Source organism: Plectropomus leopardus, chromosome 23, assembly GCF_008729295.1.
Source record: "Plectropomus leopardus isolate mb chromosome 23, YSFRI_Pleo_2.0, whole genome shotgun sequence".
In the NCBI taxonomy this organism is placed as follows: Eukaryota; Metazoa; Chordata; class Actinopteri; order Perciformes; family Serranidae; genus Plectropomus; species Plectropomus leopardus.
The window spans coordinates 11058067-11083256 of record NC_056485.1 but is presented as its reverse complement, the minus strand read 5'-3'; the positions used below and the strand labels follow the sequence as shown (position 1 = coordinate 11083256).

The window sequence follows — 25190 nt, the reverse complement described above, 5'->3', positions numbered from 1 at the left end:
ATAGTGCAAAACCACCACACAAGAATGAATCTGGGGTCAGCTTTTACTTTCGCTGGCGAGTGTGTTTACAAAAAGTTACCAGCAGTGCTGCATTGTTTATTTATTTGTGATTTAAATGTTACTTAGATATGTTGAATAGCAAACTCAAGACCTACCTTTTTAGTCTAGATTTTAATTGAACTTTACCTATTAATTTATCGACTATTTATACATTTTAGTCTCACTAGTTTTACTAGATGGTGTCATTTTATTATTTTTAACATTTTGATTCATTATTCTACTTTGTGCTCTTACCCTTTTACTTACATCTTATGTACTTATTAGAGTATTTTACTTTTCTCACTCATTTTATATATTTATTATCGTTATTACTCTTATTTTTTTTCTACTATCTATCTGTAGGTTTTACCCTGCTCCTGGTGTTTTATCACTTATGGTAGTGTTTCTTTGGTTCCTGTTCCCCAGTTTTAATAAGTATTCTTGTTTTAGTGCTTTACTTAATTAAAAAAAAGTTTTGCTTTTTTATCCATCTGCTTGTGTGTATACCTATGCAGTGATCATCTTCAAATAATGGCAAATGCTTCTCTCCAAAAATCCAATACTTATTGCCTAGGTGAGATTTATTCCAATACATCAAAATGCAAAAAAAAAAAAAAAAAAAAAAAGAAACACAATGCAATACACATATTCCACATTTCACTTACGACTACCAGTAAGTTTAGGAATCACTTGTATAGCAATACATTTTCTCCCTGAATGTACCAAGTGGACTTGAGACTGAAATAACTGAGCTGAGTTCCTGTACTTTGTAATGTGACCATGGCCCCTGACCCTGGAGCTGGGAGCCAGGCCTGACATCTCAGTACTAGGTGTCAGGGCAACCAGCAAGCGGCGCTTCAGTCTCAGTTGCCGCTGTCCCTGCAAATGTCCACAGAGGATCGAGTTACACTACGCCCCATCTTTAAGCCCCAGTCAGTGCGCCGTTAGCCGCAGGACAACAGAGGATAGGATAGGATAGGATACCGGCCGCCGGGGAAGTAAAGCCTCCACACTCATGTAAGTGATTCTTTTCTGACGAGTTTCGCGCGTGGTAATGTTACTTCTGGGGTAAAATAACTTGAGCTTTTGCAAGAGTCGCTTTTGTTTGCTACGTTGTCGCTAATGAGAGGAAATAATGTGAGACGCCTGTTGTCGCCGTAGGTCACTAAGCAACTAAACACGGTATTAAAATCGTTTTTACTGCCGTCTTTTAAATATAAAGTATTTTCCGTGTTGTGCAAATAGCCACGGTGGGCGTTTTTTTGACCCAAATCAGCGATCCTATCCAACTTCTTCACCGTCTCCCTCTCGGAAGCCTGTTGCTTTCTTGCTCCATGGATGAGATGGTGAAGGAGGAGGAGGAGGAGGAGTTGAGAAAAGCGGATTGTCCCAAGTGCCTTGGCGACTTTATTCAAAATACGAGCAAACATGACTGCATCTGCTAACTATACTTATACTTTCATGGTAGTAAACGCTTCATTAAGACGAGAATGTGTTAGATTTGGACGTATTTGACGGATGTTGCCTATTATTTTTGAGAAGACACACACGATAAAATGACAACCCGTTATTATTGACTATTTGTGGTCACGGAAAGCTCACACATGACTTCATCTACGATTATTTTCGGAGGCACATGTCACCTTAAAGCCTCCGTGTTTTGGGTTAAAGTCCACTGTGTAACAGTAGCTAATAATTTCCTTAGGCCTTCTGTGAATCATTACAAGCCACTGCAACCTGGAATATAAACCAATATAAACCATTTACCTCCAATGCATTTGAACGGACACTTTACTATGTCCCTGACAGCAACACCTATTATTATAGCCACATTATTGATACAGCATAAAAAAAAATATTAACCCACATCTAAGCAGTCCATAGTTTAACCAACCTCTGAAGTCCAAGGCCATACTGGGATATCACATGAATGTGTATTTACTAAATCTGAAATGTAACTTTTATCCAGAACTTGCTGCCAGTGCTCATTTGAATGTTTATTTTGGTGGGCCGACATTTAAAAGAAGGTTTAAAGATAACCAGATTGATGCAGCACTAATGCAGCAGTTTAGTATATCAACAAGTGTATTATTACAGAAAATGCAGCCCCTATTAACAGTTATGTTAGGTAAATTTGACACCAATACAACAAAATACACCCAATCATTTACAGGTCTTAGAGGAATATATTATACAGCAGCAACATGCTGTATTTAGAAAGCTCATCAGTCAATTTGAAGGTTATAACCTGGTCAATGAAGCAACTGAGATGAACGTAAACAAACCAGTGCTGTGGTGATCCTGTTGCCACATGTACTGTGGCTATTCTGAGAGCCTATACACGGCTTTTAATTGTATTAGCGATCTCCTTTAATCGTGTAATGTCTCCTGAGTCATGCTTGTGACAAAGCCACTGCTAAAGTCAAGTGTGACGTTCCTAAGATGGGAGTCGACAGCCATGACATCACTGATAACAGCATTAGTCAAATCTATAACACATATTGACCTGTCATCATTAGTTGATGTGTCAAGGTTTTCACAGCCTATATTTACATTGTATGATTCTACTCTGTTACATGTAACTTCATGGCAACATGTTTAGTCCACTTACTAGGGGTGGGAGGAAAAAGCGATACAGCATAGTTTCGCATTATTTTGCATGGCAATATTGTGTCACTACATGGATGCTAAGTCTTGATTTTTTATATATATATATAAATTATAATTATTGGAAATATAAACTAAACTTTTGGTAGCCTACTAGAAAAACAGAATCAATGCTTTTGCAGTCCGCTAGATACATTTTGCTGCAATGAAAATGTTAAAAGTGAACAGACTGAAAACTTCATGGTATTAGATGAAACAGATGTTGACAAATTTCAGCTAAGGGGACATAATTTACAGTTTAAAAAAAAGTTGATAAATTGCAATATATATGGTAATATGTATCAAAATACTCAGCGTATCACAACACATTTAAAATTGCAATAATATTGCATTGTGGCTTGTGTATTGTGATAACATCGCACCGTGGGCCTCTGTTATAAATCAGATTTATATAGAGTTATGTTGTGTTATTAAAGAATGTACTATACATATCTTAATATATATTTTAGGCAAGTCACACAAAGAAAAATCTAAATCTGCTGGCAACTGAAATTAGAAAAGTCAATCATCAAAAATTAATCTGCGACTGCTTTGTAAACTGACTTTGATTTTTCCTGCAAAAATGCTGGTTCCAGCTTCTCAAATGCTGGGATTTGCTGCTTTTCTTGTCACATATGATGGTTAAGTGAATATTTTTGGATTTTAGACTCTTTGTTGAATAAAACAAGCTACTGCAATAGATCACCTTGGGCTTTGGGGAACTTTAATGGGCATTTTCACTATTTTCTAACATTTTGAAGACACAACAATTAGTCAGCTAATTGAGAAAAATAATCAGCAGATGATAAAATTAAGTTTTGCAGCTCTATTATGATGCAAGCGAGGTTTTACTCTAGTTTTAAAATAAGTGATAAGACTGTTTGCCTGAATATGGTAATTAATCATCCGCATGTTGTTTCAGGATAAAATATGGCTAGATTTATCTGATAGAAGTAAAATGGATAATATTTAATGCCGCCTGAAGACTTATTGTGCAAATTGCAAAACTATTCCTTAAGTGCACTGAGTGAAGTCCCAGGAATGTAAATTACCAGGTGTTAATCCATCAATAAGAGCATTAGTCAAATGTAAGTAACTAGTCACCTATAGTAGATCTGTGCTCGGAAACAGACACACTGCACTGCACACTGCGCTGGGGGACTCAGTAAATAGCCTACAGTTCTTCAGCACAATGGTTACTCTGTGATGTTATGGTGAAGCATTCTTAAGAGATAAATATGGCCCTGACGGAGTGGAAATAAATCCATTTCCCTTTCATGTTGACCTTTCGAATAAAGAGGTTTTAAGAAGTTGGATGCAGAGGAGAATGAACCTTTTCCAGCTCTTACTTCCTGTTTGTATCGAGTGTGATGTGGAAGGTAAAAAAGATGAATGAGTTTGTGCCCTGATATTCACTTCTCTGATTGTTCAGAAAAGAACAAAACACATTATGCTGTTCTTTTTGCAGGCCTTGAAAAAGGGAACATTTTGGAATTGCTGTTAATGGGGAGAAATCAAATTCACCTGGAGTTCTGAAAATGATCGAAACAATGGGTAAGTAATGTTTTTTGATTATTTTATGGCAGGCGGATACAAATGATTGAGTCAGTGTGTTATTAAGACTGAAAATTCGTTAAAAGGATATTACTGTGAAAAAAATAAGTTTATATCTATTTGTCTGTAGTATCAAATGTTCTTTTTTCTCCTTCCTCTATCTCTGATTTTATTTGCTGCACTTTTGTGTCTCCAATACCAAATATATTATCAGATTGCACAAAATTCAATACCATCATAATAAACAAGACAAAACATGAAGTATTGCCTCCGCACAATCACTGTGTTATTTTTAATCATCGTATCTAAAATGAGCATTTTTTGCAGAGGGGTTTGGTCTAGTCAGTTGGGTGTCCGTCTTTGCTGGCTCTGCAGTCCGTATTTGGCTCCCACTGCGAGTTTCTCTCAACCAGTGTAAGAGGCACTGGATTCAGTTCAAGGCGTGTGGACTGCCAATGTTGCCATATCTGATAATGTTGCCATATACTTGATTGTTTGTTTGTCCCCATAGAGATTTATTTGTCCAACTGTCACACGCGGAGCCAAATTGGTGCTGCCAGCTTCTTCCTTTAAAGCCCGCAATCTGTGGTCACTCTCAAGACTGGCGTCTTGACCATTATGTGCTACCAACTGTAATGTGCAGGTTGGGGAAATGAGGCATTGCACGCCAGTCTTGATGGCATGAGAATTGAGGCTTAAAAAATTTCACACTTAAAAGCGACTGCATTTGGAGGTACAGAATTCAATTTAAATTTGATATATTTTCAGTGAATCAAACTAGGACTGCAATTTTGATCACCCTATCTCTTGGAATACACACAAATGCAAACATAGTGACACACACATGCATGGTAGATTTTGGTGGGACTCCTCATTATGCTCACTGAGGCGGGGGCAATGAAAATGATATAGCTACCTGCATAGCACTAGTGGCAAGCAGAAAAAAAAAAACTTCCAAGACCACAGTGTTATTTGCTTGTTTACAACCTTTGCTCAAACAACAAAGCTTCTAAGTGCAAAAAGCGCTTTGGACCATGTGCACGCCCTATTAGGTGTTAGTCACAGTTGGCAAGCTTCGGAAATTGCTTCATTTTTGTTCAGATGACGTTGGGCTGGCCCATCCTCACTAACAAGCCACTCTGGAGTTGCTCGATTGTGGGGCTTATGCAGGGTCCAGCAAGCAAACTGTGGAGGGTCTGCTTCTTTTATCTATTCCTCCTGATACCCATTCAATGTCCTTGTGCAACCCACCATTGACCCGCAAGGCAAGACCTGCTATTCTGAAGACAAAGTTTTTTTTCCCCTGTGGTACAAAACCCGATGCTACGTGGTTTCAATAAAGTAAGGTCTGTCGAGCACCAACCTCAGCTAAGCCTGTAGTTTCAGATGTGTGGCATCTCTGTCCCTTCTGTGCTTATTTACATGTCATTGTAAACAAAGAAATAGGTTAAACTGAGCATAGAGTATATTTTTGAAAGGAGAGTATTAAAAGTAAAACTACATAAGTATATTTAAAAGGAATAAATGAGGCTGTGTCCAAACACCCTTCCCTGTCTCACTATCTCTGCCCGTGCACTGATAAAGCCTCTGTCCTCATCACCTCTCTCCACCTCTATCTCTCCCACGCCTGCTTCCTCCTGCATCCACTCCTTCACTCTGGCCGGCGCTGTCACTGAAATATGCGACGGATTGCAGATACACAGCGTGCCTTGCAGGCGGTGGAGCGTCTCCAGGCCAAACTAAAGGAGCGGGGGGAGGTGCCCACTGAGGAGAAGCTCAGCCTGCTCAAATCAGTGCTCCAGAGCCCCCTCTTCCACCAGATCCTGGCCTTGCAGAAGTCTGTTCAGCATCTCAGAGACCAGGTAAAACTAGCTCATTTTATCCAACATAATAAAACAATAAATACAACTACTGGCCTGTTTTTTCTATTAAAAGTTTAGTTTTTATTTACATGTTACATGTTATTGTGAGCCTAACTGGGACCGCGAGACTATGAACATGACAAATTAGGATGGCAGTGCTGAATAAAAATGAGTGATGCTGGCTGCTCAGGGTGCTATGGCTCCATGGAGGGTCATTAAAAGGTTACAAGGTTATGGTCATTTAGATTTATGTATTAATAGTATGTGAGTATGAACTGCCAAAATGCCAGATGGCAGCATCACGTGTTGTTAGCACAGAACTAATATAAAGAGAAGTAGTTATGTTTAAAAAGAAATAGGAGCTGTATTGTCTGCTTTTATTATCATCATGCTGGATGAGGAGAGGCTGAGGCAGAGGTAATATAAAGTGACAGTCACAGTTCTTGTGTTTGTGTAGAGAAGTGCTCGTTCCCTGCAGACAGTGTAGACACCAAACACCATGGCTTAGCTATGGTGACATTTATGGTGACATTATGATGTTGAGACATGAACTATCCTTTAGGACTCACTCAGACCAAGTATGAAACTGAAAGCATTATTCAAAATACTATGCATTTGCATAGGTTACAAAGGATTCTAAAGTAAAGGCCACAGTTTTTAAATCTTAAAACAATACTAGCTTGCCCATACACACAGGGCCAATAATTCCCTCAATGTACATACGTACATTGAGGGAATTATTGGTCGCTGTTATCATTCCTTTTTCATACTGGCCTCAAAAGTTCCCATCCATAAATGGCAACATCCCGTAGATGAAGAATTACAGTAGGTTATTGTCATAGCCTAAGAAAGTTTGATTAGTATTTGTGAACATGGATTTGGATTTGGGAGAGAGTTATTTACTATGTGACCTCATATTTTTTTTTGACTGCCATAGACTCTAGGGATAAAATGTATGAATTTTGAAAATAGGTGGAGTACCCCTTTAAGTGAATCAGTTTTAGATGATGGAGGACAAAATCCCTGGTCGTTCTGTGTACAAATGTTGAAGCTAATATGAGGCCTCAGCAGTCAGAGTTAGCAAAATCAAGTGTTGGTCCTCTGAAGTCAGTCGTTTTTTTAATGAAATTCCTTCTTTGTGTTTAAACAAATTGTATTTCCTTGCTGAACTGTGGAGGAATAGTAACACAAAGGGAATTTCATGACCTTTCGTGACTTAATCAGACTAACGCAGACTGTTGAAGCCTTGTATTAGCTTTGGCTGAACTTCAGAATGCATTTTTGCATGGAAAGATGACTGTGGAATCACATTTGGAAGAGAGGTCTTTGCAGCTGCTATGGACAAGCAAATCAACTGCAGCAAGTTATAATGCTCTTGATGTACATACGGGCAGTACTTACTGACTTAAAGTGTTTTGTCAGTGGTAACATGATGACCATAACATCTTCAAGAGGGAGATAAAATTCCAACTCCTGTGTTACCTTTAATGCAGTGAGACTAGAATATTTCCCATGCTATACTATTGCTACTGCCATTATCTTTCCTGTTTCTGGGGTGACATCACTGATTCTGTTTTTGGCTCACTCACACCCCCACCCCTTTTAAATCCCCATCCCCAATAGTGTTGCTGCTATGGCCAAATTGCTGTCAGGGTTCACATGAGCCAGATATAATATGGCTACATGAGCAGAGATAGTTGGTCTAAGTCAGGGAACTCTTTTTCAAGCTGATTCTCTCCATTGAGAATAGAACATTTGAGTGGAAGGAAAAGAGCTCTTAAGTCACAGTGGAAAGGGGCCAGGGTAAGCGTTTGAGAAATAGAGACGAAAATATGTGAGCTATGCGGTGGGAGGCAGGGATGCTAGAGCTTTTTACCCCTTGTGGAATTTAGATTATAAAAGCCCTGCTGGCATTTTTGTGTGCTGGCGATTTAGCTTATTTCAAAAGAGGTACATTCCTACTGTATGTGTGTGTGTGTGCGTGTGTGTGTGTGTGTGTGTGTGTGTGTGTGTGTGTGTGTGTGCTGATGCGTGTGTTTGTTTTACTAAGCAAAATTTATCAAGCAGCCATTCATCATAAATTCCCTTCAGATCTTAAAATGGACCCATTCCACGCTGTAAAAACGGTAAAGAGACGTGTTTGAGAATCTGCAACAAGTCAGTGTGTGTTTTTTATAGAGCTTCCAAACCCAACTGCACTTGTTTGGCCCCCTTAAGCAGAACCAATTTGAAGAGAGGGTGCGTTTTGTGTTTTGTTGTGAGACAAGAGCCAGACACATAAACACACACTGTCCGTCTTCTGGCTCTGCTAGTTAGGCCATGCACAGTCCATGTCGCTATGGCGACAAGGCCCTACTCTCCAATGGGAAAGAGGCCACTGTGTGAAGTGGGGCAGAAACAATTTCTTAAATGTGCAAGAACCAAACTGGAACTTTAATCCTCTTAGCCAGGCCCCAGCTAACAAAGCTCATGCATGAGGACAGCAACTTAGCAGCATGCTACGCTAAGTTAGCCTGGCCCATAGGGTTTTTGTTTGCAGTGTGCAGCACTAATGTGTCCTGTCCAATGGAGTTTTGTTTCTCAGGACTAATCTGGGACTGTATTTAAAGGAGGCATAATTTACAGTACATGTTTTCTGAAGACTGAAAGTTGTGCAGTTAACTTCCCAAAATGCAAATGAACAAGTTCACAAGGACAGCTTTAGCTTGGCAATGCCATATGCCAAATGGAGTGTTTATGAAATTATCGCTTTGTATTATGTCCGTCCTTTTGAATCCATTTCAGATGGTCATAAACATTATGCCCTTTGGCTAATGAAATTGGAAAAACACTGTTTTATGTAGTTGTCTCGTTCATGTAATTCATCTGTCACACAAGTAAAGTCATTGCAGTAATTAAAACCCGAGCATATTAAGGCATCCAGATGGCCAGTGATGCTTTTCCCCCACCATGATAGAAATATTGTATTTGGAGCCTAGTCATTGCTGGAACATCAGCTAAGAGCCATTATACCCTGAAGGATTAGGCTGCCATAGATCCAGCTAATCATGGTAGGATAACAAACTGTCTGGCATCCCAGTGGTTTCAGACACTCAGACTTCAGGGTTTTCGTGTCTAAAATTAAACTTGCTAAATGTTTACCTCCACAGTAGGAATGAGTCATGATGTTTTTTGTTTGAACTTTTAATTATCTTTCGTTGGATTATCGCCAGTAATTGCTGCTCTCTGCAGGAACATTTTGCAGAAATTGAAAGCTGTTATGTAGCCGCAGACAACAACACATTTATGTTTTAGTTGAAAATGCATATCAGAATATTATATCAGTGCAGCAGTTTAAAACATCCCTAACTACATGTCTTTTTCTTTATTTTTTTCAGGGGAGTGTCCCAGCGTCACGTGGGAGCGACCTTGGCGATCCGGTAACAGCAGTCAAGCCCAATGGTGGCCATGTTTCCTATGCAGAAATATCAGCCACTACACTCAATGGCAAGACATCATCTGAAGAGTTTGAACACGTTATTCAAACTATGGCGCAGGTATAGTCAACTGTAAAGTCAAAGCAATCATTGTGCTGCTTGTACACTGTATTTGAGTTTAAAGTCAATATAAAAAAGAGCTATTTTTTAGTTATTTTAATACATGCACAAAAATCAGCACCTCATCTGTGAACAGGTAGATTACCTTTAATAGCTTTTCTTCTTATCTCAAATCAAATATCCAAAGATAGTCAAAGACAAGATCCACAGGCTGCACCCTATGTTCTTTCCTCTTGAGGCACTTCAAATAGACTTCTAAAGGCTGCCTGCGGCTTTGATGCTATGTAGACTCAGTATGGGGGCAAATTGTATACACTGCATATGTGTATGTGTGTTTGTGTGTGTGTGTGTGTGTGTGTGTATGACTCAGGGGCGCTTTGTGACGCACGTGGACCTGCAGAAGCCAGTGTCAGGAGGCCTCGGTTTCAGCGTGGTGGGCCTAAAGAGCGAGAACCGCGGAGAGCTCGGCATCTTTATACAGGAAATTCAACCAGGAAGTGTGGCTGACTGGTATGTAAGAACATCATTCATTCAGAGACTGATTTCAATCTTATCACAATAAAGTCAACATTCCAGACAGTTTTTCAACGTTTGGCTGATGAAAAAGAACAAAAGGAATTAGCGAAGTCTATTTCAGACAGTCAGGGACTTTTCTGGGGACATCTGGGAAATTTCGGGAATCTTACAAATTGGCCGATTTACCAGAAATGAAAGGTTTTACAACAAGTTTCGAATTCTTTTTTTTTGCTTAGACTGTGGCATTCAAATGTTTTCCTCAAACTAAAACTGCACTTTTCATGCCTTCAAAACATCTCAAAGCTCACTTATAAAAACGTTACTCAAATAGGAACATAACTACATTTTTACAACTGTAAAAAATGTACAAACAAACAAGTTACAATGAGTATCCTCTCAATGTGAAATGCGGAAACAGATGAGAATAATTACTAGATCACAGGCACATTCAGTCAGAATCTCAGAGGCTCTGACACCATTTACCAAACTATGTTTGTCTCTCCCTCTCAACATGCTTCTTTTATCAACAGTGATGGAAAGCTCAGAGAGGCTGACCAGATCTTAGCCATCAATGGCCAACCGCTGGACCAGACAGTGACCCACCAGCAGGCTATAAGCATCCTGCAGAGTGCTGCGGAGAGGGTGCAGCTCACCGTGGCGAGAGGACCAATACCTCAGCTGGCCAGTCCTGCAGTTTCCCGCACGCCCTCTGCTGCCAGTACACTGTCTGCCAACTCCAGCGCGGTACAGACACATTCTCACACTAATGTCATGATTGAACACTTGCACACCCACTTGTTCCTTTTGAGAAATGTGCAAACAGATCTCTGCAAGAACGCGGACTAGGTACACGATCTGACAAGATTTCCGTGTTGAGACACACAAAAAACTACACACAGAGTTCAACACACATATGACACAATCACATAGATGTGCAAAGACATAAATGAGCATAAAAGAAGCTCCTGCAGTAAAACGTGACTACAGCAGACACATAGCGAACATGCATGCCTGTTTGTTTTTAGAAAAATAAAGCTTTGCTACAACTACTGATCAGAAGTTATTCCACCTGCAATATTCAACCAAAATATTTTAAAATATCTGATTGTTATAGATAGATAAAACTCTTTTGGTTGAGATGTACATTTATTAGCTTCATTGTTTCTCCTCTTTTACTAGTGGCAGCACGTGGAGACAATTGAGCTGGTCAATGATGGCACTGGCCTTGGATTTGGTATTGTGGGAGGAAAGACCACTGGAGTCATTGTCAAAACCATCCTTCCTGGAGGCATAGCTGATCAGGTGATTGCTCTAATGCATTTCTACTTTCTTTGAGACTTTGCCTTTGGAAAGTTTGGCGCTGGTAATCGTTGTTTTTCAGTGTCTAAGGCAATTTTTTAGTATTTTATGACACTTTTAGTATTCTAGAGAGATGACTCTTGTCAGTTAGGTATAATGAGAATTGTAAGCAAGCACATAATTAACTGTCACTCTTATCTTTTGTTTGGTACTGATAGTGTCATTATGAGTTTGATTTCTACTGAAGCTACACAGACTAAGCGAGAAAACATACTATTTCTATGGCAGGATGGCCGCCTGCGCAGCGGGGACCATATCCTGAGAATAGGAGACACTGACCTGCACGGCATGGGCAGCGAACAGGTGGCGCAGGTCCTCAGGCAGTGTGGCAACAGGGTGAAGCTGGTGGTTACCCGTGGTCCTGTGGACGAGAATCCCTCTCTCTCTGCTGTCATGCCTGTGGTGCTCCCCACTGTCAGTGAACAGGTGAGAAGGACTGTTTGTCTCTGAACCCAAAATATGGCAGGCATTTCATACAAATTCTTACAATATGGGAATGTGACACACTCAAATAGATTTCAAAAACTGGCATATCACTCTAGTACAGCATGTTCTCTTTAACCAGTGATCAAGCAGATGATTGATTACCATATCTGACATATAGACTTACACACTACAATCAAAAACAGTTAAGAGTTAAAGTTCAGGTCTCTCATTTTCAGTTTTTATCCTTTCTTACTCTTGACAGCTCTGAATAAATGGATTTAAACAAAATAGCGCGTTACATCACCTGTGATTCACACTTTGGAGAGCAAACATTGCTTTACTTTCTTAAACACAGCACTTAAAAAAAACAGCAATTTCATGGCTATTCTCAACACTCAGCCCTATTTAAACATGAATGAAATACAGTGACTCACTACACCAATGACATCATGTTCTTTTGATTGTACACAGTAGCGTTTTTATGGCTACTAGGTTTAAAGTGCTCACTGTTAAGTTGAAAGATGTATTTTGGTGCCCGTGGTGATGTCAGATGACTGAAGTGACATGACCTGCTTTTCTTCCGTTGTCAAATGAATCATACTTCACTTTTGTGCAGTTTATTTGTCATTCCCATTTATCTTTTCACAGGGCTATGAGGAAGAGGAGGATGAAGCATTTGATGTGAGCCTTACTAAGAACACACAGGGACTGGGGATCACTATTGCAGGTTATGTCGGAGATAAAAATTCAGGTGAGAAATGGCACATTGCCTTTTCAAAACGGATGACTAAATAAAGTGTCATACTGATGTTTATTTACATCAGCGCTTTACTAAATACACATTTAAGCTGAAGTTATTAATATTTTTCTAGTCTATAAACAATGGGATGTATAATAAGGAAGGGGGCAGATTGTAGTGTTGAACCCGGTAGTTCTTCAGTATCTTTTAGCTCATTGTGAACTCTGCTCTTATCAAGCCCTGGCAGCTCATTTCAGCAAAAAAGCTCTACTAAAACCACTGTGTGTTACCTGTTCGACACCAAATGGTGGGCAGACAAATTTAGCTTGGAGCATTTAGCAGCAAAAGAGAGCGGAAAAACACAACTAATGCTGCGATGAGATGGACTCACGCAGATGGTAGACAGCAAACTTGATATTCATTGAGTGGGCGACAGAAGGACAGTAAAATTAGGTGAGTTTGGCATAAAATACAGCTGACGGTAAGGGAGATGGCACTGACTTCCAAAGTTAAAATATTTTAACTTTTTGTCATCCTCCACGACAGTATTTATAACCGTATGTTACATAACTCTCACACAAGATGAAAACATTGGCAATTTTGACTTTTACTGGACACTACTAGAATAATTACATAAAACAATAGACACAAATATAACATCAGCATATCATCTTGCATGTTTCGTTTTGCTGTCCAGCCATTCTGTCCAGAGGGTGTTGTTTGTCTGACATCTGCTGTTTGCCTGATTCCATGTGAACGCAGCACAAGGGTGAATTGCATTCAATGGGTGGACAGAAACACATCAAATGAATGCTATTGTTGCTTTGTGTCTGCCTGTGACAGTTGTTTGCTAATATGTTAACTCCCCCCAAAAAATAAGGTGGTGTCAATGTCAGTGCTTTTACATTTTTCCACAGCCTTGAAATTGTCTGAAATAATCAACTTTTAGATATCTTTTTTATTTGCCTAAAAATGTGGCAGTAAGCTACAGTAAAATGGGACAGACCACAGACAGCCTTTTATTAGAGGCTGGTTTATGCACTGATTTGAATATTAAATGGCCTTGGTGTAAGAGTCTTTATCTTTCAAGGTTAACAAAAGTGCGCTGGGTTCATCACATCATTGTTTATGACTTATGTAATATTGAAACAGTCTCACTAACCCTGACTCTTAACATCAAACTGAAACATCTGTTTGCTCTTCTCTGGTCTCGTTTAGTGCCATGATTCATGACTATGTTCCCCATCTCTCTAATTTTTTTGTACCTGTTCTCACTCCTCAGAGCCCTCTGGCATTTTTGTTAAGAGCATAACAAAAGACAGTGCCGTAGATCAAGATGGCCGTATTCATGTTGGAGATCAGATAATAGCTGTAAGTACCCCAATTATGCTCTTTGTAGCTGTTACTACTTCCTCTGTCTTCAATGGCACAAGGTAAAATATGCAGTGGATGTTAAATACTATCTATTATAGTGATCGCATTTAGTCAATGGAGGGTAATCATGAGATGCATTATGAATAATTCACAATTAACTGATAGTTCATAACATGTTTTTTCTTATGACTGTGAAGTGTCTTGAATTAGCACACTGAGCAATTAAGATTTTTTTTGAATGCATAACTACAGGACATTAACAATGGAGTTAAACTGTCTTTCTTGCATGATTTCAAACATGAGTTAATGATGCCTTGTGTTCTCTACAGTTCTCAAAAACCCATTGCTCCTGGTGTATTGGTGTGTTGTGTGTGTGTGTGTGTGTGTGTGTGTGTGTGTGTGTGTGTGTGTGTGTGTGTGTGTGGTGTGTGTGTGTGTGTGTGTGTGTGTGTGTGTGTGTGCGCACGCTTGATTGAGTTTTGTTCCTAAGCATAAATGATAATATGCTTTGGGAACCAACTCAGGAACTTAGTAAAACACTTAATTGACTGTGAATTCTTTAAACGTATGCAGTGTTTACTTGTCTTAAATGATCTAAATGAATAAAGTGAATGGTTAAAATAGATGGGAATACCCATGGTGATGTTCATAATCATTTTTGATTAATGTTATTTCAGTTTCACCTCTATCAAATGAGAATATAGATGGCGATTCAGCACACTCACAGTGTCAGCACAAGCTGCTCTGGCCCCTTGTTTAATCCACGGGCTCACAAATGATTGCCCTCTGCAGGTCGACGGCGTCAACATCCAGGGATACACCAATCAGCAGGCAGTGGAGGTGCTCAGACACACGGGCCAGACAGTCCACCTTAAGCTGATTCGGCGGGGCTTCAGGCCTGACGAAATCCCCCCTGCTGTGGCCCCCAGTGTCACCATCCTGCCCCCTTCCACCACCATCCCCACTACCACCATTGTCATGATGGAGCTGGAGCAGGAGAGGAAGAAGGCTGAGGAGGCTGCTCAAGGTAGGAGGGATGAAGTGAGAGAAATTTAATGAGGACAGACAAAAACACATTCCTTGTTAGTCATCGTCCTGTCAAAAAAAGGTGTCATTTGATGTGTAAATGTGGCTAAGACAGGATGATGCAGTAACGAGTGACTCCAAATGGAAATTTCAGTCACTTTTAGTTAAAAATACGGAAACAGAACTGTCTGTATGAAAAATATTGACCTGAGTTATACTCAAATGCAGTCCAAATTGATGTCACCATTTTGATTTATTAATGAGAAAGGTGTCCCTCTATTGAATATGTAGCAGGTGTCGTTACTCTGCTTTAAGTAAACATTTTTCACAGTTCCTAATAAAGAAAAAAGGCTTACTTTTTGCCTGCTCCTCCTAATAATAGCAATAGAACGAGTACGCCCACGTTACTGGCCTTCTTTTCCTAATAAGAGGGAGAAATGCACTCATTATTAATACTCACTGACAGAGGCCAAGATGGCTCCAGCATTTTCTCTGACATGGGAAAGACACTTTGTAAAACAATTTCTGTGAGGTCCAACCATTCTCATCGATTAAAACAGTGCAGTGGCTTGGCTGACTTAAATTTCTAAAGAGGGAACACAAAGCTTTCCATCACGTTATTCAAATCCTGAAATACATCCAGTAATAAATCAGCATATGATGCCCAACATTTGACAGAGCATCTTCACATCTTAGACAACTAAGTTAAAGCTGAGGTATGCATGTATGTGCCTGTACCCATAATATTCTTTCATATTTTTAAATTACCTTTTACAAGATACAAGATAGAGAGTATACAGAACAGTTCTTGACCCCTGCTGTACTGACAGGACCTCTAGGCTAGCACAGAAGCAAGAAAAGCAACTTGAATAAGTCAGTAGTCAGTAGTGACTGATGGAGCTTGAAAGTGATTCGATCTGGCAACAGGAAGTGCTAGCTCAAAAAACCTGCAGAAAAACTAGCAGCTATCGATTGAAAGACAAACAAAGCCAGGATTTTCTTGGCTGCTGTTAAACCTGTTAGAAATAAAAAAAATAATTACTGGGGTTTGCACTTTTGAGTACTACACATAATGGTCAGAACCACATCGGTGCATCCTTGTATTACATAATTACAAGATTATGTCCCGAGAGCTCCATTGTTAACACACAGAATAATTTGAGGGGGTAAGCGTCAATTTTAGCTAACTTACTTGGTATGAGATCATAGGTTTGATGTTCAAAGTTCAAAGAAATTTAACTACTCACTTAAATTGTTATCAAGTCAGTGTTAATGCGGCAGAACTCCCTTTCACATATCAGACTAGCTGTTCTTAGTTTTATGTTAGCACTTAGAAGGTGCTGATGTACAGTTCAGACTATGGCTTGCCCGAGTGCAGGGGTAGTAATTTCATGGGTGACTACCTCAGTGCCCTGTGGAACTCCAAAGACATAAACAGTGGCATTAAGTTGTAAAAAAAGTACTAGGATCATTAAACAGATATTTCAAGTCCTGGAATGTTTAGAGTCTGTCATTATGTATAACATCAGCAAGGGCAAGTATGTTATATCCTATTTTGGACAAATAAGAACATGGGATAGGAAATGCTCAATTATTCTGGAACAATAGAGTAGCAGAGTATCAACTAAAATGGCCCTATTTCATATAAATTCGGCACTGTTCCATATTTGTCTTTCTTTCTGCTTAGTGGAAAGTAGACAACTTTTTCCGATGGCTGTCTACCTATACTGTCATGCGTCTGTGCCGCTGCCTGCTTCCGTCCGTCTCACTCCTCATTGTGTGTTTACAGTCACCACAGATGAAAAGGCGCTCCAGACAAAGAGTGAAGGATCTGATGTCAGCCCAGCCACGGATCAGCTAACAGAAGACAAACATGGTAGGAGGCTGGGATTCTTCCTTAAGTACACCAGCAGAGATACTGGGCACACATCTGACAGATAAGGGTCACTGTTGTCAGGAAGACACTGACTAGCAAAACACACAGTGAGGAAAGAGATGGGTGTTGGTAGTAGTTTCTCAGACAGTGGGGAGGTTTTAAATATTTGAATAAGCGCTGATAAGTTTTGTTTTGTTTGTTTTTGGTGGGTCTGATCTTGAAGACAACATTAATACTTTGCAAATGGTTAGAAATGAATCCTGCTTTGCTGACTGTGAATGGTTTATCACAAATTTGCCTTTTACGTTGTTTTGTATATTAATACAAGAATTTTGTATTGTCTTTTTCAAGGGATAAGGCTAACAGCCTTTGAAGAGGAGGAACTAATGAAGAAATGGCAAGAGATTCTGGGTCCAACTAATGAAGTTGTGGTAAGTTTCTCTTTCAAAGTGAATTCCTTTCTTTCATGCATCAAATTATACTTACCAGGACTTGGTCCCTTTGCAATTGCTTCGTAATGGTTAACAGTTCAAAACCGGTATCTTAAAAAGGAAAAATGTCATTAGTTATCTAATAAAGGCAATGGAGTCATGAATACATTTATATTCAAGTAATAATCCCTGATAATAACAAAATGTTTCATATGTTAACTGAGGTGTGATGTTTTGGTACCATAACAGGTGGCTCAGGTGGAGAAGTTTAGTGAGAGCAGTGGCCTGGGCATCAGTCTGGAAGCCAACAGTGGGCATCATTACATTCGCTCTGTTCTTCCCGAGGGACCTGTCGGTCGCTGTGGAAAGCTTTTCAGTGGCGATGAACTGCTTGAGGTGCGTTGTCCCTTAAATTAAAAAAAGGATTTAATTAACAACAGTGTAGACCTTTCCAGGTTGCATTTGCCATTGTTGCTATTAAACCTTACAGAGGCTCAACTGTTTCCATGTACTTAAAACTTATGTGTTTATGGGACAGCAACAAACATTTCTTTTCGGATATACTACATATACACATACCACGGCTAAAGAGACTTAAGCTGCGTTTCTACCAAAAACTTTAAGTATAGTACCCTTAGAACAGGTATGTGACTCATACAGACATGTACCTAAACCCCTGATATGTTTTGCATTTCCTCTGCAGAGAGTACTCTTGAATGTAGGCGGGATTGTTACCATATAGTTATAGCCTAATTACTGCTCCATCCAGCTCTCACCGCAATTGCTCTTTGTGGATGATACAAAGGGACGTCTGCACCTCAGTCATCATCCAAAAAAAGAACAGGCTGTAGAGTTTATATTCTCTGTCACAATTGATGGGGTATTTAAAAATAGCAGGTTTGTGGATTGAGTCTTTTAAGATCAAGAGTGTTGATTCTTTCTGGTCCGATCAATGGACTGCAGTGTTTATAGCTCCAGCTTTTAGTATCGGGTCAGTGTGCTAGGTAATTTAACAGAGGGATGATGAAAGGACGCAATGGTAGGAAAGGTGGTTGTCTTGTACCATCGACAATTTTTGCCAATGGAAACGTAAAAATAACTGTTACGATGTGTGACAACCTGAACTGAACTGCTCGGTGGATATAAGGCTTTAAATTTCTCATTTGGACAGAGATATAACTCCATATGAATTCCAAAGTTACTCTGTGTCTGCTAGATGTGTAAACAGACAACAATTTGCTAACACATTTGCAAGAACAAACTTATTCTCTTGCTTTTGCTGGAGTTATACTAATCTGTCCTTTCTTAGGTCAATGGCATATCTCTGATTGGTGAAACCCACAAGGAAGTAGTCAGAATATTGAAGGAGCTTCCACTTTGCGTATACATGACGTGCTGTAGGCCCGCCCCTCACCTGCAGACTGACATGGATGCTGACCAACCTGAACCAGAGACGTTGTCCACATCATCTAAACTGAAGGTATTGCGTTTGCTCTGCTGAACTATAACATATTTACTCTGATTTTGTTGTTTTTTTTTAAAGTACCTTTTACAATTTTTGTAAATCATCATTACAAAGAATGTGTCAACTATTATGTTTAACTCCTTGGACCCTGAGCAAATTGGTTTAATTTCTTTCAAAAACATGGTAGAAAAGGCAATGACTAACTTGGTAAGAAATGTCCGGAAAAATACAAGAAAGTAGTAAAGGGTGATGCAGAAAATGACCTGAAAATTATTTTTAAAAACATAATCAAAAACTAGGAAAAAATGTCCAGAAAGCTAAATTCTAATCATATAATTATATATTTAAAATCAAGTTACATAAAAAAAAATAAACATTTGTATTTTTTTTTAATTCTTGGCACTTTTTGGCTTATTTTCTTGTTTGTTTTAGTTTTTTACTTTATTTTCAGGTAATTTTTCAGGAAAATCAAACAAATTTGCTCAGGTTACAAAGTGTTAAGAGTAAAAACCTTATGAGAGTGAGTAAATCTTTGCCTTTTGCACAAGGCTAAAAACATGCAAGCTTTTGCAGCAGATGATGCATATAAGTAGAGTGGGACACTTCCTGCATCACCTCAACATGCAGTAATGTATCATGAAAAATGCTTCCCCTGCTTCTGCATATGAGCAAAAGGAATATGATTGGAAAGCAATACTCCTAAAGTCCTCCCCCTCCTTTAAAACCCATCAAGCGTTATTAGCTTAGCCCGAGCTGTCAATTGCTCCATTGGCTTTCCACATTGTCAACCATGATGGATTAAGACTTAGCAGTAAGCAGGGGAGGCTGAAAGTTTATTAAGACCAATTCTAGTAATACCTCAGCAGCAGCCAACAACATTTGCTAGAGATATGAGACATCAAAAGCAGCTTCCCTTTGGGGGGAAGGGGTTTTCATCTCTCCAGCTTTATCTGTGATAATGTACTAAGGCCCTAGCATCCCAAAGATGTTTCCCTTTTATCTACTGCCAGAAACCTGAGCCAGGAACACAACCAGAGGGTAGCAGCCTTTGGGTTGGGAGTAAAGTGAGGAAGGTATGCTGCCTCATAGAGATTTTGGGCTTTTCCTCTGCAGAAACAAATAGACCTGAGCAGCACACTGGCTGCTGAAGACTCAGAGGTAAACGCAGCAGCAGCGACAGCGACAGTGACACAGGATAATGTGACAGAGGAGGCGACAGGATCTCCTTTGGCCATGTGGGAGTTGGCGATCCAGAATATCGAGCTTGAAAAGGGAGAAGGGGGATTGGGATTCAGCATACTGGACTACCAGGTGGGAAATCTTTCTGGGATTTGTAGGTTTCATTAAAAAAATGGATTTGTTATTGAAATTCTTATTTCACACCAACATCTGTACTAGTATAGATGTTTCTGAATTGCTTTTATCATAAACTTACGGAGCATTTAGTTGCTTTTGCCACAAAAGCAATACTTTTTGATATTTTGGAGTACTGGTTTTTTTTCGTCTACATTTTAGTGCATCTTTAGACAGTCATTATAGTATTTCCACAGAAAAAAAGCATCATGTATAATGCAAACCAGATACATTAATCTCCATGCAAGTGTAAGGCTATCTTAGATTACCTGTTGATCTCACTGAACTTCACTGGACCGGCTCCGTCACAGGACCCACTGGACCCCGCCAAGACGGTGATCGTGATTCGCTCTCTGGTTCCCAGCGGTGTGGCCGAACAAGATGGCAGGCTGTTGCCAGGAGACCGACTCATGTATGTTAACGCCACCAACCTGGAGAATGCCAGCCTGGAAGATGCTGTCCAGGCCCTGAAGGGAGCCAACCTCGGCAAGGTCCAAATAGGAGTAGCCAAACCGCTGCCTGTAAGCATTAAAATAAGTCTTTATTTTTTCTTCACTTTAAACCTGTCTACAATTTGAGAGTGAATTATAACTTGTACGTTGGCAGATAAGGGGACAAGAGTATCCATATTTTTACATGTCAGAGATTTATCAGTGCGGGTTGTGAGTCAGGCTGTGTATATATTAAGTAACTTAGTACCCAGTCATAAGGGTTCAGTTTACGAGGGCTTGAATATTTCATGCAGGAGAACAAGCGGAAGGTGGCTGCGCGGTTTAGCATTTCACCCACTGTTCATTCACAGGCGACCAGCCTAAAATGCTCTGCGCCCTTTGTTTCATATATTATGTTATTGAATTTTCTGAGATCACAGGCCCTCTTGTACATTTAAACACACTGGGGCACCTGTCAAAATATTGGTTCTGTCCAACGGCATGCTCATCGCTCCAGGCACCTGTACTCTTTTTGTATGGGATGTCTCTCTCTGCAAAACCGCTCGCATTCCTTCAGCTTTAGAGCTGCATTTCTCTTGTATTGAAACTGCCATTGGATTACACAGTGAGACCTGTGGGCTGCCAAGGTTAGCTGGATTACAGAGCTGTAGGAAGCCTCTGTGGAGTTATCCAACTCTCCTGCAGGACGTGGAATGTACTTCTGAGGGGTATTTTGTAGCATTGTCTCTCAAAATTGAGTTTGACAAGTGTAATCCTCCAGTATGCCTCCTCTGTTTTCTGATACTTGTCTAGACTGTGTGATACACAAAATCAATATCAAGAGCTATTACTCAAGAATACATATGAAATGTTCTAGAGTTTTTCTGCCAAGAATGAATTCAAAGAGTAATGAATATGACATTTTGAGCAAATAATCAGCTTGGAAGCGTGTGCACCAAATCAATATTTTACTCTATAATTGATGTATAAATAAATTTCAGTTATTTCTACAGGGTTCCCACAGTCATGGAAATCCTGGAAAAGTTATGGAATTTAAAATTCACATTTGTTTGTGTGTGTGTTGTGTTGTGTGTGATGAATCTGTTACAGTAATATTCTGGGGATAACCTTCCTAAAGTAACATAAAGGCAATTTTTACAGTATAGTATTAATAAATGATTATAGAAATTATTAATGTTGCAATTACCAGTTAAACTCTTAGTAGCCCACTATGATACTTAAATCAATCCTTTAGAGAAAAACAGATGTTGGAATTTTTTTTCTTAATTTGTGTTGAAAAAAGAAATAAATCGCAATATATCACACTATATGTTATTGCGGTACTCAGCATATCGTAAAACATTTAAATTTACAATGATATTGTATCAAAAACTAAGTATCGTCAGTGGCCTCTGGTGATTCCAACCCTAACTGTTGATGAAATGTAACTCTAACATGCGCCGATGTGAGACAGTGTTTTGTTTTCCATCATGTACATTTACTCATTTTTCCCCACTTTCCAAATTTCTATCTCTCCCTTCATGTGTGCCCACTTGCTGAAGTTATGTTGAGATAGATTTTAATTCTGATATGTTAAAAAAAGCCAGGCGAGCTTGGCAAGAAAATAAATTCGGGGTCCTTGAAAAGTTTGGAAATTTTGTCTGAAAGTTTGTGTGAGAACCCTTTTTCTATCATCTCTTTTTCATTGTATACTAATTTATTCATACTTCATTTGGTCACATTAAAATCATTTTTAAAAATATATGAAGTTGGAGACACTGAAAGAATTTCTCCACTTTCCTAGGGAATATGTGGATATTCCCACTCTCCACACCCATATGGTGAGCAGGAAATTACTCCATCATCCACCATCCATTCATTTGACTTCAACAGTATTTTGGTTGAAGAAGGAGAGGAAGAAGGACTGGCTGAGGGCATCGTTTACCGAGCAGAGCCTGCATTGGTTAGTTAGTTTTGGAAAAAAAAAGAAAAAAAAATCAATCAGAACATCCTGAAAATGAAAGAGATTGTACTTAACATGTGGTATTTGATTTTACCTAACTTTACCAAGAGGTCTGATTGCTTGTTTGTAATCATGCATAAGGTTAGCTTGTGTAAAAACTAACTCATTAGTTAAGGGATGCAATGTTATTTTGCATTGTTATTTTTGTAGTTACAAGTTCTGTGATTGGATAGTTTACCAAATTGCTCAAAAATAAAGGCCTGTTCATCCCAGTTAGTTACACTACTTGTGTTTATTATCACAGATCGACACCAGCGAAGCAGACCTGTCCGATGAAAAGGCATTAGATCACACTTACTCTGGGATAGAGGACGACGCTTTCCAGGCATCCATGATCGCTCTTCATGGTAGCAGCTGTAGCGCAGACCTGGATTACCTGCACTCATCTACGCCCAAGGTAAGCAGCCGGCTTTTTTTTCAGACAGCAGAAGAAATCCACAACTGAAACCAAAAACACAACTTGAAATTATTCCCATATTTCATTAAATATTACTGCAACAGCAACTGCCCTTTGTTACAATGAGCTATACAGCATGTAGTCATTATTCCTTGTCTTTTGCTATCGAGAGCCAAAATGTCATGAGAAATGTTTTTCTTTGTTAAGGCAGTAACATTACTTACTGTGTTGGTGTTTTTGTTGCTGTGGGTGCCCAAGAGCAGCAACTCCCCAAATGGAAATTAAATTATAAGAAAAACAAACAAAGAAGAGCAAGGGACCGACAAACTATTCCTCCAAAGGTCAAAGCTGACCTTATTTGTAGGGCCTTCTGAAGACATTTATTCTATAATAGGGTAGCCGAAAGGGACAGACTTGTGCCAGGACAACATAGGGCATTTTATATCAGTGGGGGATTTAAAAAAAAAAAAAAAAACAGACTTAAATTTTTGTATGAGGTCAGACAGCTCAGTCTTCTTGTGATCATGAACAGTTCTTTCCCTAAAGCCTTGAGAGAGGCAACAAGTTGGTTGATAAATCTCACACAGACTTCAGTGACAGTAAATGGTGGACCAGCTCTTTTTTTCAGACTTGCTGACAGTAAGGAGATATTTTTGAGGAATATCAATGCTTTTCTTCTTTCTGGCCCATACCTATAAAAGTCAACTGGGTGTTAAAGATCAAATGAGTGAGTCCACAAAGTCAGCCTCCAAGCCACTGTCAATAAAGCAGTGACAGCTCTTTTCCTCATGAGTGCATTGATAGATTACAGTCGTGCTACTTGCTTTTCTGGTGTCTAGCTTTGAGGAGAGTCATTCATGTGCTCATGCATTGGCTGTTCTGTTCAAGATCAGAGAAAAAAATATTTGTCTTTTTGTCTTTTTTTTAAGGCTCTCTGGTGTTCCCTTTACCCATCCTAATAAAGACAGTAGCCATTTTAAAATAGTGCAACCCATTAGATGAATTTAACAGACCAAACCACTCCAATAATAATGGCATTTTTTGCTATGAAATAGATTCATTTGAAAAGTGATTTTTAAAAAAATCCATATTTCATGGCATCTTAGGCTTTATTTAAGTACGCTTCGATGTGACAGATAAACTTTGATGTTTGAATTGTTTTTATGATCATGCCTTAATTTTTGTATGTGATTAAGTTTTAGAGATGCTATGGGATTGTTCAGGAATCTGTCTGATTCTGCACTTAGAAATTTGCAAAAAAATGTCTTTGATTTGTATCACATCCCTTTTGATAATCTCTGCATGCCATAAAATTATTTATTACATATAGTAATGTTATGCACTCTTTATGGTGCATACCGGCAATAGCCTTAAGAATGCCTTGGGAAAATTTTCTTTTAATTTGGCAGAGCGCTCACTTGGACTCAACAATTAACTGTTTAGAAACTAGTAGTCATAGGCCAAAAGTAAAGGTCATTGTGCCCTCTTCTGTCGTATTCTCGTGAATGTGATATCTCAAGATCACCATGAGGGAATTTATGCAAATTTGGCACCAAGGTCCACTTTGAGTCAAGGATCAACTTATTAGAATTATGTGTTCAAAGGTCATGGTGATCTGGCCATTACACAACATCATAACTCTGGACCAAAGGGGGAAACAGTTAGTCAGATACTGAATTGATGAAACTGATGAAAATGTGTGATTGTATAGATCCTCTGTGCTGCCAGGGGTGTGTTTAAAGGCATCAATGTTTTCACAGACATGATTATAAACTTTAAATACCTCTCTGAGGTATAAAATTGCAAGGAGGTAATTCTAGTTAATTGTGTAATTTTATTATAGACATACCATATACTGTGCTACTATAGTACTGTGATTCTTCACTTTTTGGCTTAAAACATACAAATTACACCAGAAACTACAAATGCTTCACTGTTCCCTGTAAATGTCTTTTTTATTGTCCTAATTGCAGTATAGGAATACTTAAACCTGTAATTGTCACAGCCCAGTTCACACCAAATTTATAGTACTACCTTATTAAAATGAAACCTCCTATTTCTTGTTCTACTCTGCTTCTCTTGTCTGCTTTTTTAGCCCCACTTGTATAAAGAATTTGCATATTTTCACATATTTTAT

The 25190-nt window shown here is 39.1% G+C and overlaps 1 protein-coding gene across 5 annotated transcripts in view; it reads left to right on the top strand.

Annotated features, from left to right (window-relative positions):
* The first annotated feature begins 993 nt into the window (after positions 1-993).
* Positions 994-25190, top strand: part of LOC121961885 (multiple PDZ domain protein) — a 53597-nt gene continuing 29400 nt past the window's right edge. For 4 of the 5 annotated variants that reach the window (XM_042511972.1, XM_042511973.1, XM_042511974.1 and 1 more), the window contains exons 1-19: positions 994-1056; positions 4154-4239; positions 5935-6101; positions 9479-9637; positions 10008-10147; positions 10684-10897; positions 11333-11455; positions 11741-11938; positions 12587-12689; positions 13960-14048; positions 14844-15078; positions 16867-16953; positions 17305-17384; positions 17634-17780; positions 18694-18864; positions 19963-20160; positions 20514-20723; positions 22438-22596; positions 22901-23053. In XM_042511972.1, coding sequence (XP_042367906.1) covers positions 4224-4239; positions 5935-6101; positions 9479-9637; positions 10008-10147; positions 10684-10897; positions 11333-11455; positions 11741-11938; positions 12587-12689; positions 13960-14048; positions 14844-15078; positions 16867-16953; positions 17305-17384; positions 17634-17780; positions 18694-18864; positions 19963-20160; positions 20514-20723; positions 22438-22596; positions 22901-23053 — 2649 coding nt within the window. In that variant the 5' untranslated portion in view covers positions 994-1056; positions 4154-4223. The remainder of the gene's footprint in view (positions 1057-4153; positions 4240-5934; positions 6102-9478; positions 9638-10007; positions 10148-10683; positions 10898-11332; positions 11456-11740; positions 11939-12586; positions 12690-13959; positions 14049-14843; positions 15079-16866; positions 16954-17304; positions 17385-17633; positions 17781-18693; positions 18865-19962; positions 20161-20513; positions 20724-22437; positions 22597-22900; positions 23054-25190) is intronic. The other variant, XM_042511975.1, reaches the window with a different exon arrangement.